Raw genomic sequence first — 14,138 nt, 5'->3', positions numbered from 1 at the left:
GAGGTCGTAATATAATTGTCCTAATTATTTCGCAAATGGTAAAAGCTGAAAAGCACTGAGACCACGTTTTTTACCCACCATCTGCTTTTCTGCACAAACCTACCAACAAATTTCCCAATGTGGGGAATTGAATTTTGTCAGGAGCTTTTCACCGAGTCGACGCATTGTCGTCAGTTTACGGACACGCAGCGCTGGATGACCTTGACTCGCAAAACTCAAAGGAAACAGTTTTTTTCCGAGCAACGGCTAACTGAAAATGTCATCCAATACAGAAAAACACCCTAGCAACACCTCAATACGTCTTCCTTTTCGGAATGTCGCACAAAAAACACCCAATTACTTCAAAAATCACAAGGATAAATGGTTGGCCTTTGTATTGCTCACATTATACAGGAAGGTGACCTATATTTATGCCTTGTAACCACGGCTGTGGCGACGGCCACGAGCACGCTCAAATTTGCGTCCCTTGGACCTCACATAGGGCTTAGTGTGGCTATGTGGAACACCAGGAGCAGCTCCAAAATGTCTGAACACTTCACGAGCCTTGCGTGGACCTGGGGAAAAGTTTGTTGTTAGAAGAAAAATATTTAGTTATCTTTATCTAAGTATCTTACAAACTTCTGCAAATTGCTATCTGCGTAATGCCAAAAAATTTAGATGTTTTGCATGAGAAAATTGGGGTTTTAAATGTAGCATTATAATAACATATGGCTGCAGGGGGTTTCAAATATTGGTAGGGAAAAAGCTTACTTTCAAATTAAATGTTATAAATTAACTTGTTCACAGATCAAGGTTTTTTTTTCAATAAGCCAAGACGTTCTGTTTTGCACAAATCCCAGCAGTTATGAAAACTGACAATTAATTTGTCAGGCAGCCACTAGATTAACATTATTGGCCACATGCATGTATAATATAGGTGCCTACAACATAAGAGGCATACCCTGAAGCAAGACTGTGTTCTGGCCCTTAGGTGCTTGTTGAGCAAGCTGATCAAATGTGATGATGTTTCCACCAGCAGCCAAAATTCGAGTCCTTGCAGCCTCGGTCACACGCAATGCGCACACCTACGTTTGAAGATATAAAACATGTTCATATTCGAAACGTTTGATCCATATATAAGCAAGTGGAGCCAATAATATATGATTTCAGCAAGCTGCAGACAGATAGCCACTGTTTCGACCTATAAGGTCTCATCAGTGCAGTTGGTGTGACTCTTAGATGACTGTGCCGGCCAAACGGCCACAAGAGATTATAAGTATTGGTACTTACTGCCAAACTGTAACAATTCAAATTAACCAACTCAAAAGCAGTATATTTAAATGAGCACATGTGTTATATCTTTTTATTCTGTACTTGAAAAAGCGCGAAAAAGTTCACCAATATTTTGAGAAGCTTAAGGTTGCTGTGATCTACTAGGACCAATGATGAATCCGGAAGAAACTATCACGATTATAACTTACATTAAGCTTGGGGACCTTAAACATCCTGATGTCATTGGTGATGGTTCCAACAACGACAGCAGTCTTTCCCTCCCGTCCTGGCTTATTCATGTTACGAGTCTACAAAATTAGGCAACAGATAACAGCATTACTAGTAATTTTTATGTTAGAACAGAATACATTTTAAGCACCTTAGTACACTTAACCCATGTTTGCAAAAAATATGTCAATAGGTTTATTTTATAATTACCAGTCGTGAGACGGAGAGAGGTTGGCGATTGGCCCGACTCATGTAAAGGCGTTTTAGAATAATCTTGTTGAAGTTGGCATTTGTACGTCTTGCCAAAAACCTGTAGAGCTGCATCACAGAATAGATTAAATGTATAACTGCGACAGTTTATAAGGCAAAATTAGCTGTGACTAGCAAGCAAGAATTTCTCTCTAAACAATTGCAGAGATTCATCTAAAGGGGTGATTATTTCTTCCATATTAATACTGAAAATGCCTACAATTGTGTAAAAGTGTATTACTTCAAGAAAGTTTGAACAGGCTTGAATTTGCAAAAACTGAAAACATATTATGTTATGGTTAAATCACCTTGACCAAAAGTCGAATGTAAATGTCATTGCTTTTGGGAGATTTTCGGACAGGCTTCCTGTCCTTGTTATGGCGGATGTCAACTCCCTGCGAAAAATATAGATGTTACCATTTTACATATGAAAGTTCCTGGCTGATCAACAGTTTTTGGATATAAGGATTAATTTGAAAAACTTGTATGTGCCAATTTTACGTTATATACTTGTTATAAAATAAAGTCGGTTCACTTAGAGATAAAATGTTCAAGACAAAAGTAAGTTTTTTTTATGTAAGGCTTTATGCAACAATTAATAGTTAGAATTTGTCGTGTAAAGTCATGCTAGGTTGTGGAAAATGCATTAAAAAGACAAAAAAGAGTTCATAAAATATAATGGTCAAAATAACATGCTCACCATTCTCTTCGCTCGTGGAAAAAGGCGCTCACAACGACTGACGTAACATCTTCACCCGAAAAACATATTTTTTTTATGATTTCTATTTTAGCTGTGAAGTTTTAAAAACGCATTATTTTGCGGACCTCTTGAGACAGGTTGGTTGGAAATGTTACCATTAAGTGGATGTTGCAGCGTTTGAATGTATTTTGGTGTGAATTCGCTTGGCTGCCAAAACTGAACTTCAGTCTGCTCTGCGTGCTGTTTACTGTAGCCGTATACTTTGACTCAGTGAGCAGACTAACTCTATTGAATAGAAAGACAGGTTCTGATAAAACAGGCGGCGGAATTAAAACGTCCGAGCACGTTCGTGACAGAGCGAGTAACTGCTACTTCTGTTCAAGTAAGCGAGTTAGCTAATGTGATGGGTTGTTGGGGGTACTGTTATTGGAAGTGTAACATAGTAGGTATTTGAAAAAAGGTGCGATAAAAAAGTATGTCGTCGAGCTGGATGTTAGAAGGCGGTGGGAGTTCTGCAGAAATGTAACTCTCTGAAAAGCGAGTTGGAAAAATATTTCAACAAAGTAATTTTATGAAGGAACAACCCACATTGAACATTGGTGATGTTAATGGACAGGATTTTTCTTTTCATCCTTGTAGCAAGAACAGAAAATGCACTTATTATTGTTGTGGTCGTGGTTCAGCATTTACGCACCTGACATTCCTCTAATGGTTTTCGTATTCTCTCACTCAACTAATACTAGGAAATGTTTTCCCGGGAAACTTTCTTTGTTATTGCTATAGGTGGTTTAAGTACTTCTGCCTAAAGTCGTATGATCTTGACCTTGGAGTCAAGTTTAAACAACCCTGCAAAGTTCTCCTTCCCTTATCATTTACCTCAGCATATTTTTTCTTTAATCTTGTATGGATATGCCAATCAAGTAATGCGATTTTTTGCTAAAGCAGTTCGCTTTGAAGAGGAACTTATTGCAAATGTTCTGTAGGAAATAGGGGCGCTTGAATATCCTGATATAATGACCCGCCTTTATTTTCCTTTGGTGTTTGGTTTCCGCATATCTACGCACTGTCAACTGGAAAATATGTGATATATTGCTGTTGTATGATTAGTATTTAAACAAAAAGTAGTCTTGCAGTCGATTAGTTTAGAGGAAAGTTTGTTGAGCGTTTTTAGTTTGTCTGAGCATTATTTCATGTTTCAACTTATACGTATTAAATAAATATTTCGCCATTCCTACTTTAAAAATGATTCGTCGGCGTGAACACTAGATAGCGCCATATCTCTGTTGCAAAGCACAGACCAGCCATGTTTACTTTTGTGCGCGGGATATTGTTGGTTCGAATCCCAACGTGTTCCACTAAAGGCGGATTTGTGCATCAAAGATTTGTTGAAAAGTGTCTTGTTACTTTTGGTTGCTAAAATCAATTCTTTGGTGTGTGGATCTTAACCACAAGTGCAAACGACAACTTGGCGGTTACTAATCTTTTAGTAGGCTAATGATAATACAAACAAGAAGCACTTGTCAAAAACAGGATCAGGCTGGGAAAATTTAGGAATGTGTAATTCACCATGTGGACATCTGGTAATTTCTCATTCAAAAACACTTTGGTCTACTTAAATAAATAGGTCTATATAAATGAGGACTGCTTTGTTATGGAATTTCCGATTAATGTAAAAGCAACCTATGTTTTAGATGGCGCACTAAGGTGGATAACCAATCAATATAATAAGCACACGCGGTATCACATAACGCGAGTAACCGGAATTGTACACACATTTCTCAATAAAACACAGACATCCGCCGAAAATTGTGCCAACGTCCAATATACGGAACTGGAAATTAACAATTCGCATTCCTTATGATTGCATCGACATCCGCCGAAGCAATCCGTAACACCAAATAGTCAACAGTGCATGGTCTAAATGTACGGTTGGTACTCTGAAAAAGTAAGTGAACGGCCTTTTTTGAGATTTTTTGTCGTTTTGACTTATTTCTCTATGGCGGAAAATGATTGGAGCATTTCCACAAATATATTCAGTTCTTTTACGAGGTTATACAAAGGCCAGTCACCAGAAGCAAAGTGTCAGCCTTCAGAAGCAGTTGGTTTTATGGTTACAATGCAGAGCGAGAAGTATTGTACGTCGTATAAAAGGTATTCGACCATACAGACGATTCTCCATCAAGCAATTCAGAGGTTTTGTTTAAGAATCTGGGTGTGTGCGTATAAAGTCCAAACTAGAAATCGAGGCATGTTTTTCCAAACAAAGAACTCATTTCAACCTAAATGACGTCAGACTTTCTGACCTATTCCTGAAATTTATTGGATTATTTTTTTAGAAATCGCTAGTTCACGTTTGATTTAACAGTAGAGCCGAAGCGAAAAAGGCCAGATATTTTGCCATATATACCAGCATTTGGACATTATCGGTCGTCATATCAAAGAGAAGACAATCATGATCATGAGAGTAGCCATTGCGGGATTGGCGTTATGTTTGGCGTTTGCAGGTACGTACACTTGTTACCATTTTATAATGGTTTGTGGAGCGGTCGGTAACAACTATTAATGAGAAGTAGCAAATTAGGTTCGAAGGTGAAATTTTAAGTAAATTAAAAACTTTTAACTGAAGGGTTTTCAAGTCATAAAATCTGTTGAAAGCGCACGATTATAGCACGTTTTTTTTGTCCGAATCAAAGCTAACTTCTACGATTTGTTGGATAACAAGGCGAAGTGAAATAAAATGTAGTGGTATATATAACAGTGTTTCCCATTTTTTTCCGCGGAACACTGCAAGGCTGTATGCAGGTTTACAGTTTTTCACCTAAATTGCTAAATTATTTAAGTGTCGGTTTATTTTCCTGTTGGTTTCACAACCCCTCACAGATTCATGCTATATGATATTGCCCAAATTTTTGATACTCCATGGCAAATACTAATGGTTTTCAGTGACCGGAGTGTCCTATTGAGGAACCTCAACAATATATGAATTACGCGGACGAAATTGTATTACTGTACTAAAGTGTAGTATTCAAAACATTTAGGCAACCTGTAGATATAAGGAGCCATTCTAAAACAGTATGCTTTATCACATTTTCCCTTGAGGCATTTACATTCCAAAATTCCGCACATAGCAGGAAAAATCATGACGTAAGGCAACCGTGGAATGTGAAATTGTTTTTCCCGCTTGCAAAGAAATAACCTAATCACCTGCGGGACCTTTTAAGGGCGCATTTAATCAAGTTGCACAAATGTGCCGGCCTTAAGGAACGGCATTATTAGTCTAGTATAAAAGTTTAATTCCATAAGAATACACTATATACCAAAGCACGCTTAAATTCTATCTATCCCGGTTTGACCTACACGATTTCTTTACCATTCTGCATTTTAGAATCCAAACTACATCACCAATCTCCTGTTGATGTACGGAAGAAAGCCGTTTGTGCGTCTATAGTAAAAATCTCTTGCACCAGGTGGAAAACTACTTCTCACTTTGAGAGATGGACGATCACCAAAACCAAAAACTTAAGTAAGTGATACGTCAATTAACACACGTCTCTGACAACACCACGCTTCTACGACATGACATAACAAACACATTGTATTTTTTTAGTTAAAATGAAGCCATTCCCGAGAAATTCAGTGTACCTTCAAGCCAGTTACTCCGGTCACCCGCGTTGGCCAACGCAAACATTTCGGGTCGCCTACGTCATTTTCAAATGGGGGGTTGGAAACCACGGATCGGAACATTCCGTGGACGGCCTTTATGCCAACGCAGAGGTGAGAGACAAAAACTGGCACAAATAGTTTAGTCTTGCATGAAAACAGATAAAGGTAACGCTGTTTATCATTGCGAAGGTTCTTGATTTTGTGTTTTGCACAGATGCAAGTGTTTCACCATCCGTCAACGCCTGCGGGAAGAAGACACGCGATGGCGTTTTTGATTAAAGTGAGTATATGATGATAGCAATTGTGATTCAATTCGCGCGGATTTTGATTTTGTGATTCATAGGGTGATTCATTAGAATCGGAAATTCCACCGTACTAAAATCAGTGCTATATGATGCAAGTACTCATGTGCCTATAATATTGATTCGTATATACAAAAACATCTTAAAATCAGATCCCGTGCAAGACCTTCGCAAAATAGCAAATTCGCGACCGCATTGGTCGCAACATCTGAGTTTTATTGTATATGCAATTATTTTCGTTTGCAGGAGAGACCTTCCGCCTCTAACAGGAATTGGTATCCATTACTTCGGCACTTGCAGCACTTGCGGCACTTGCCAGAAAATACTCAAAGACCTGTAGCATTCAAACGATGGAGAGGCGGACTCAACAGGTTCGAAGTTTATTAGCTTAAGTTACATTATTTTTCTGCGCCTTGGGTAAAGCTCCACAGTTCCTCATGCACATGACAGAGGTGGATTTTCCTGAGTCTGACAACCGGAGGTTATCACAGCCAAGTGTTAAAAAACAGTAGGAAACCTAATGCTACTTGAAATCTTCAAAGTTAAATTAGGATATAAAGTTGTCACAGCCGAAATTTGGGGCGCGGGAGACTACGAAAAGTAAAAAGGGTTCAGTTGGATATAAAAGTCATCAATATATATATATAACAACAATGTGCAAAGTCAGTTCCGAATCATCTCAATATTTTTGCTCTATCGATTTTGGCCGATCTTGCAGAAAATATTTAATCAGCTCATGTTTTACGTGACTGAGTTACGACATTTGTTGGTTTGGGTTCCTGAAACGTGAAAGCTTTTACGCGGGTGAATGTCACTAGGTATTTGGTATCACTACTAAGTGACCTAAAAGCGTGATTCAACCAAAGTCTACGCAAGGTGATGACGGTGGCCTTTCGCTTTAGGCCCTCCGCCCTTACGCAAACATGGGCGTTAGTCATGACAGCATTGACTCCTTTGTCATCACAATAACACATCTAACCTGATTAAATATTTAATAGGTCCTGCTATAATTACTAACCCAACAACCCCAGCTGTAGAAGGTTATCGTTTTGCTATGGTTCGAGCGAATTCCAGTCGATATGCACAGCGTTACTGACAAATAAATGTTTAAAACAAGTGGGTGGCAACCTGCAAAATCAAAGTACTTTGTTATGACATCGCGCATAACTCAAAAACGTGAGCCCGGAAACAAAATTTGATGGATTGAATAATTGTGACACATCGGATATTTTATTTTCTTTGATTATATGGTTTGGCATAGCGACAATCCACGAGCTTTTACAGAAGTAATGATTCGTATCCCCAAATGTTACTGTAAGGCAACTTATTTTAATGCACCCACGTACAAAACGATTTACAATGTGCACCTATTTTGACAAGTTTAAATTCCTGGTGTTGAGAACCGGAATCCTTACGTAGGCGACTTCTTGCGAAATCTAAACATCACGACAACTCGGTGACACATTTATTGTCATTATTAAATTTTTGACTTGTGCCCATCAAGCGATGTGAGGCCTATTAAAAACGAGGAATGTACAGATATAACTTAAAGCAAGCCGCAATAAATTTAATTACATGTGTAGAGTTTTAATGTATCGTTTAGAATTTATATTAATGCATATCTGTTTGTTTCAGTTTGCTCGACGATTCGAGCGCAAGAGGGTACAGTGAACGGTATATTAGGAGGCATTCAGTCCAATACCGAGGGTCGGAAACCACATTTCCATTCAGATCAGACGTCGATTGGAGCGTTTTCACAAAACCAATTGAACTATCGTCGTACCAGGTCCGTTTTTCGATATTTTCTGTATGACACATCCAGTGTAGGATATTACGCATCTTACAGTAGTCATCGGTTACTGTGTAAATGGAGATTTTCTTGGAAGTGCAAAATAGAGGCATCCCTAAAAACAAACTAAGAGGGAAATTAGGGTAAAACGATCAGTTGAATAAACAATATTCCAGCCATTGGCCAAGCAAACAAACGTTAATTGCATCGATCTCCACCAATCCGGTTTATTTACATGTAAACACTTTGAATTGCTAACCTTTGGGCATTGTAGGTGTGTTATTGCCTGTGTTTTGGAGACGTGTTTGTTGTCATAAATTCCGTTTAAACGTCTGGAATCCGTTAGAAAACGATTTAAAATTGTATTTTTAGCCTTTTGATTTCTCTAATATAATGCAATGCTGTGTATCCAATGGCAACAATGTTTGACCAATACACAACAACGGTGACTATACCACCGCAAAATAGCTTTCTGTAAGCACTAGCAAGCTGGCATAAGCCCGTGTTTAAATCCTTATTTTCCATTTCCAGCTAAACGTCTTCCGCAACATAGAAGACGAACACGGGCAACGAATCAAAAGCAACGTCAGACCCCAACAGGGCTATCACAAATGCCAAGCACGTTTCGTGTCTTAGTTGAAAAAGAAGAGGCTACCTAGATTTCTTGTAAAAATTTACTTCTTTTCTACATAAAAAAACACAAAATATTCTTCATGACACTGTGAGCTTTGCTTGTGTTGCGGTAGTATATGTACTCCGTTGTGCTTTGGAAACAATATGTTGTGATTATGGAATCACGTTGCATTTGGCTTCTTCTACTGCGTTTTCCAATAGTGTCGATTTAACAGAAAGGCCAAAAATGCCACTAGCAAATCGTTGTACATTTAGAAAATTTGATATATTACTCAAACGTTCCCATTTTACCCCATATAAACAGCTAACAGGAATTTTGAGCCAGCATGCGTTTTTCATAATTACCGACATTACCACTGCTACTACTACTACTACGTGACAAGGCCCACGCACACATATTGGAATGAAAACCATCGGGTTTGCGATTCGCCGAAATATTGGAATAAGCATATATTTCACTGTCTATCTATTGCGCTATACTGGAATTATTACGAATTAATACATTTTCTCATTTTGAGTTTTTCGTGTGAAATATTGACAAAAGTAGCATCCGCCCTACCGGTTTGTAGCTCATGGAAGTCGAAAGAATGATAGAAACGTAATAAATTTAACTCTAGGGAAGAGGACATGAAGAAAGGCACGTAGAAAAATCCCACATTTGACCTTAGGTGCCATGTTCTTCACCAAACAGACGTTACGCCCATAAATTTCACTCCACAGAAAGGGATCGTTTCTTATCCAGGTGTGACATGTGACGAAATCAGATTTATTATAGTCACGATTACCTGGACTGAAGAAAACAGGCAGTGGTTTCTTGTTATGCAAACAAGTAGCAACGGACAAGTTTTGAAAGTGTCTGTTAGGTAATATTCGCCAGACGAAAAGTCGTAAAATTCAAGCCGTATGCTTATAACATTACGAGCCAGCAAACGCCTAATTTATGTAAATCTTCATGTGGAATTCCCTGTGATCATATTGACCATTTCTCCATAGCAGGACATACAATGTCGTCGAATGCTTTTAATTTTGTCACGAACACAAGCGATATAACGCGTTACTCTGTAAAGTCGGTTCGTGGAAATTTTTATCCCGTAGGCACTTTATCACATAGTCAGCGGTTTTGAGAGACACTATCCCCCGTATAAAAACACTGGATAAAATCTGGGTAATTTCGATGTTTATCAGTTTTTGTGCGACAAATACTGCGAAAAATGCGAGTATCGGTGTGTTGAAAAACACAATGCACACAACACTAAATGTAACCTATATGCTCACCACGGTTTAAACTATTTCGAGAGGCAACCTTTTGACACACGGCCCTGTGTACAAAGTAAAGTTAAAGATCAAAATGTTGGTGACTTTGCATCATGCCAACAGTTGAGTTCTTTTTCAACCGACCTGAACAGAAAACAAACAATTCACTTGACCTGATAAGAATAATCACCAAAAACCACCGGGTGCTGGTCCGCACGCCAGGGGTTACCGACTTTTGGGTTAAAATCTTATTGTGGCAACGGTGTACATATTTTTAGTGTGAACACTTACGCACATTCACAGAGAACTCTTAAAACGTGAACGTCACCACGAAAATCATACAAACCCAAGAATTCTGTTTACGAGGCAAGAAACGAAAGTTTATCGCCGGCACGTATTGAAAATGTTAACAACGTTTGCGGTTGACCGGGGAACGTGGTTAACACTCCTCGTGATTAAGCGCATTACGTGTTTATATGGCACGATGTTTGGGGTCGTTCGTGACGTCTAATCGTTCTGTAGTCAAAAACAAGCAGTGTTATGGCGATAGATAGGAGAAGTTTTCCGCACGAATTATTCCGCATGCAACACAGAAAAGGGAATTCACCCTCTTGTCATATTAGATACTCCTGCACGGTATAGTTTTCATTAATTTGAGCACGCCATCCACTTGTTTGTTTCTGTTACCAACGCCTAAGTTATGAATAAACGTTTCACGTTCATTTGCAATATTTTGACATAACATGGCATACCTGCACAGATAGCATGGGGTTCGGCTCTGTGCCCCAAAAGGTCGAAGGGAAGGTGATAATTTGAAACAGAGGTTTTTCGTATTGAAGTCAGGTGATGTTTTTTCAACCAATTATGAGTCACCTGCTGTATTGTATACCTTTTGTGATTCAGCTGGTACAGGTGGTTGCAGTCAGTGTTTCCTTCGATATTTTCAGGAAAAATGTTAAAGTTATAGACGTCCATCAGCAGGCGCCATGCCTCTGACGAACGCGTCATGCCTCTGACGAACCGTACCACAAACATGCACAACCCAAACAAACTATTTCATGTTACTTCAATCGTTGCATAACACTGTGTTCACATTCCACGAATAAGTGCAACAAAAAGTGGGTGGAATGTTCGGCTCAGCAATTACCTGCCGGTGCGTTGGCAGCAAAGCGTAGGTTTAACGAAGAGGAACGTATGTGGTCCAGTTCTGTTAACGTCAGTGCCATCCTTTAAAGTTACGTGGTTTTTGACATTACGTGGTTTTCTCAACTGTTTTTTAAACTTTTCACTGTACATACAAATTAACATAACATTGGCCAAACAGATAGCATGGATATGAAAATTCATTTCAAATTGTGTAGAGCACCTACCCATAGTTTCCTCAAATTAAATATTGCACACATGAATTTAAAAAAAAATAATATTGTTTTATGCGTTATATTTAAAAATTAAGTAAATGCTACAATTCGGTACATCATCATCTTAACGCTAATATGTCAAAGGAACGTAATCTTTATTGTCACATTAGGATTTGAACTCAGGATATCCTGTCCACGAATCCCGTTTTTTGTTGTTGACGTATCTATGGCACCATCGAGTGGTAAAAAAATAAATTAGAAAGTGACCACGTGCGGAGCTAAAGCATCATCAATAAAATTGCCTGTCACGCACACACACAAAAAAAAATTGTATTTACAAATGTAGGCTATATCAGCTAAATTTCAAAATGGTTTTGAAATATTCTGCAGAAATTAGGACAGCAGAACCAAAAAAAGCATTACAAACCAATATGAACAACAGAATTTAAATTTAAATTGAATTTAATTTGTTGCTAAAGCTGCCAGGCATATTGTTTAATAAACTCGCAAGCCATTAGGGGTTAATTTTTCTAGCAGTAGACCTTGTGAGTTATTAAAATTGAACACCTTGTAATTTAAACTGCAATCTCTGCATTGCTTTACATTGACACTGAAAGTTCTTATATTTTGAAAATGAACTGTCAATCATTATTATTGTGTTGGTTTAGCCGACATCGTGCCTCTGTTTGCTTTCTGTTTCTCTTTGCCGTTGTGCTAATTGCTAAACTTGCACTGGACACCTTGGGTTTAAATTCCGAAATGAAAAATACTTCAAAACCCAACTGTCTTACTGTAAATTGGAGGAAATGGAATATGCTTCCATCGTGCTTTTAATATACTTTCAATTTCAGCGCATACAACTGTTATAAATATTGAGGCCTTTTACATGGGCAAAAAAACCCACGCAAAACTAACATTTACTTGCGTTGTGTAACAATATAAATTATTATTTTTGCTGTAGTTTCTCTTGTACATTTTACGTCATGTTATTCAAAAGCACGTGTGCGTGGACGATTGGTCGTAAATCTCATCATTAAACTATTTGAAAATAAGCAATTAACAAGCTATAAACGAAAGAATGGCGGGAGGACACCAACTATGTGTTTTGTGTACAAATAAGTTGTGCAAATTCTATAGCGTCATTTGAAATCGAATTCGTGGTTATAGTTAAGTAGTTTCTTCTACAGTTTGTAAAAATATTTTGCGGTATATTTCATGAGGTTTTATAAGGCAATAATGACGATCAAGCAAATCAGTGACACTGTCCAAGGACGTTTTTAGGGCATGGTTGATACACGACATGGAACAGAAGAGTGTAATTACCAATATTGTTTGTCTTTGAAAAATACTAAAATCTACACATTTTTATGAGGAATATTGAGGGGATAAGCGTAAGCCTCTAGAACTCCCTATCAATATTTTTATCACGAGTTTCAAATTAAGTAAAGTTTAATCTCTGCGCACTGATTTGCGACCAAATAGAATCAAGTGATCGATATAGTCGGTGGCAGCGGTGGCAGCGAAAAGGCGTCATTATTAAAATAAAGTGATACCATTTAAATAAATTCTAAATTTCCGACAAACTCGTGGCCCATGTAAAAACCGCCGAACTATAGTGAAACTTGATTCCCTACGTTGTATGGTTGTTAAAATGAAATTATTTCAATGCTTGTGCGAACTGGGTTGCGCTTCACGTACTTCAAGTGTTTTCACCATCCAACCGTGTAAATGCAGTGCTAAAGGGCCTTCTGATTCGGGTGCAGCTTTCAGATTAAGACTGTACAATTAGGTTAACTAAAATCGCAATTCAACAGGAATGATACCGACGTCTAAAACTAAAAAACGGAAGCGGTTTTAAAAATGCAACTTAAAATGAACCTTAAAATTAAATTTAAAGATTATTAAAGAAAACGTAATTTTTTGGAGGAGTGCATTTTAAAGGATTGTGATAACGATGAGTTGCTTTGTCTAGATTGGCGATCACAAACTTCCTGATAGAAAGGCGCAATAACCTGTTTATTATCCAAGTAACAAATGCAGTAAGAATGTTTGAATCATATTTGTTTAGATTGTTCAGTAGGCCAATAACCCTGAAATATACTGTATGGTGTCGTACCTGTTATTGCCAGAGTTTTCGAGCCGTTTGACCGAAATGAATTTGGTTTATAATTCCATACATCCCAACAGACATTTTCTGCTTCGATTGAAATGCTATTTTAGTTTGGCTCAGTATAGCAAACTTTAGAATTTTTCGCTGTGGATAGTTTTATAAAAGCTGTAGTGCATATTTACACAATAAAAGATAACGATGCTTTTTAAATCATGCATAGCCTGTCGCGTTAATATGCGGTTGACTCTAAAAGTTACACGCTGATCCTCTAAACCAAAAAGTGCCACAAAACTTTTTTCCATAAGGCAAGGCGCCAAATGTTTGAGATTGAGCCAGAGCTTCGGCAAAAGGAGCTCCCAACTACGTCCGTACATTCAACCATTCAGGCTGAGTATATAGTGAGCCTTTGTATTCTCTTGGTGTAAGAGTAAAAGTGTTTGCATTATGGCAGGGCGTATTTGATAGTCTGAGATGAATTATCTCAGTGCATTTCGCCAAAATGAAAGATCTTGTTTCAAATATAGGTATGTTAAAGTATAAAGGTGTTATAGGAATATAGAACTCCCTTTTCCGTGTTGGTTTGTGCAATGTGGACAATCAT

The 14,138-nt window shown here is 38.0% G+C and overlaps 3 protein-coding genes across 3 annotated transcripts in view; 2 read left to right on the top strand and 1 right to left on the bottom strand.

The window, feature by feature from the left end:
* Nucleotides 1-14,138, top strand: part of LOC145914198 (uncharacterized) — a 42,451-nt gene that overhangs the window by 9,237 nt on the left and 19,076 nt on the right. The gene's annotated exons all lie outside the window — the stretch shown is intronic.
* Nucleotides 360-2,447, bottom strand: LOC145913172 (large ribosomal subunit protein eL18-like). Its single transcript, XM_083000735.1, has 6 exons — nucleotides 2,429-2,447; nucleotides 2,037-2,123; nucleotides 1,690-1,797; nucleotides 1,461-1,559; nucleotides 941-1,064; nucleotides 360-554 (listed from the first exon to the last, which is right to left on the bottom strand). Exons 1-6 carry the CDS (start codon nucleotides 2,429-2,431, stop codon nucleotides 409-411), a joined length of 567 nt encoding a protein of 188 aa, XP_082856861.1. The 5' UTR covers nucleotides 2,432-2,447; the 3' UTR covers nucleotides 360-408.
* On the top strand, nucleotides 4,835-9,292 carry LOC145914159 (putative carbonic anhydrase 3). The gene is made up of 7 exons (XM_083001943.1): nucleotides 4,835-4,932; nucleotides 5,814-5,951; nucleotides 6,036-6,202; nucleotides 6,306-6,371; nucleotides 6,640-6,764; nucleotides 8,029-8,179; nucleotides 8,714-9,292. The coding sequence occupies exons 1-7, from the start codon at nucleotides 4,881-4,883 to the stop codon at nucleotides 8,816-8,818; spliced, it is 804 nt and encodes a 267-aa protein (XP_082858069.1). The 5' UTR covers nucleotides 4,835-4,880; the 3' UTR covers nucleotides 8,819-9,292.

The sequence above is a fragment of the Ascidia mentula genome, chromosome 9, assembly GCF_947561715.1.
Source record: "Ascidia mentula chromosome 9, kaAscMent1.1, whole genome shotgun sequence".
In the NCBI taxonomy this organism is placed as follows: Eukaryota; Metazoa; Chordata; class Ascidiacea; order Phlebobranchia; family Ascidiidae; genus Ascidia; species Ascidia mentula.
The sequence above is the reverse complement of the archived record's forward strand: the minus strand, read 5'-3'. Positions and strand labels throughout refer to the sequence as shown.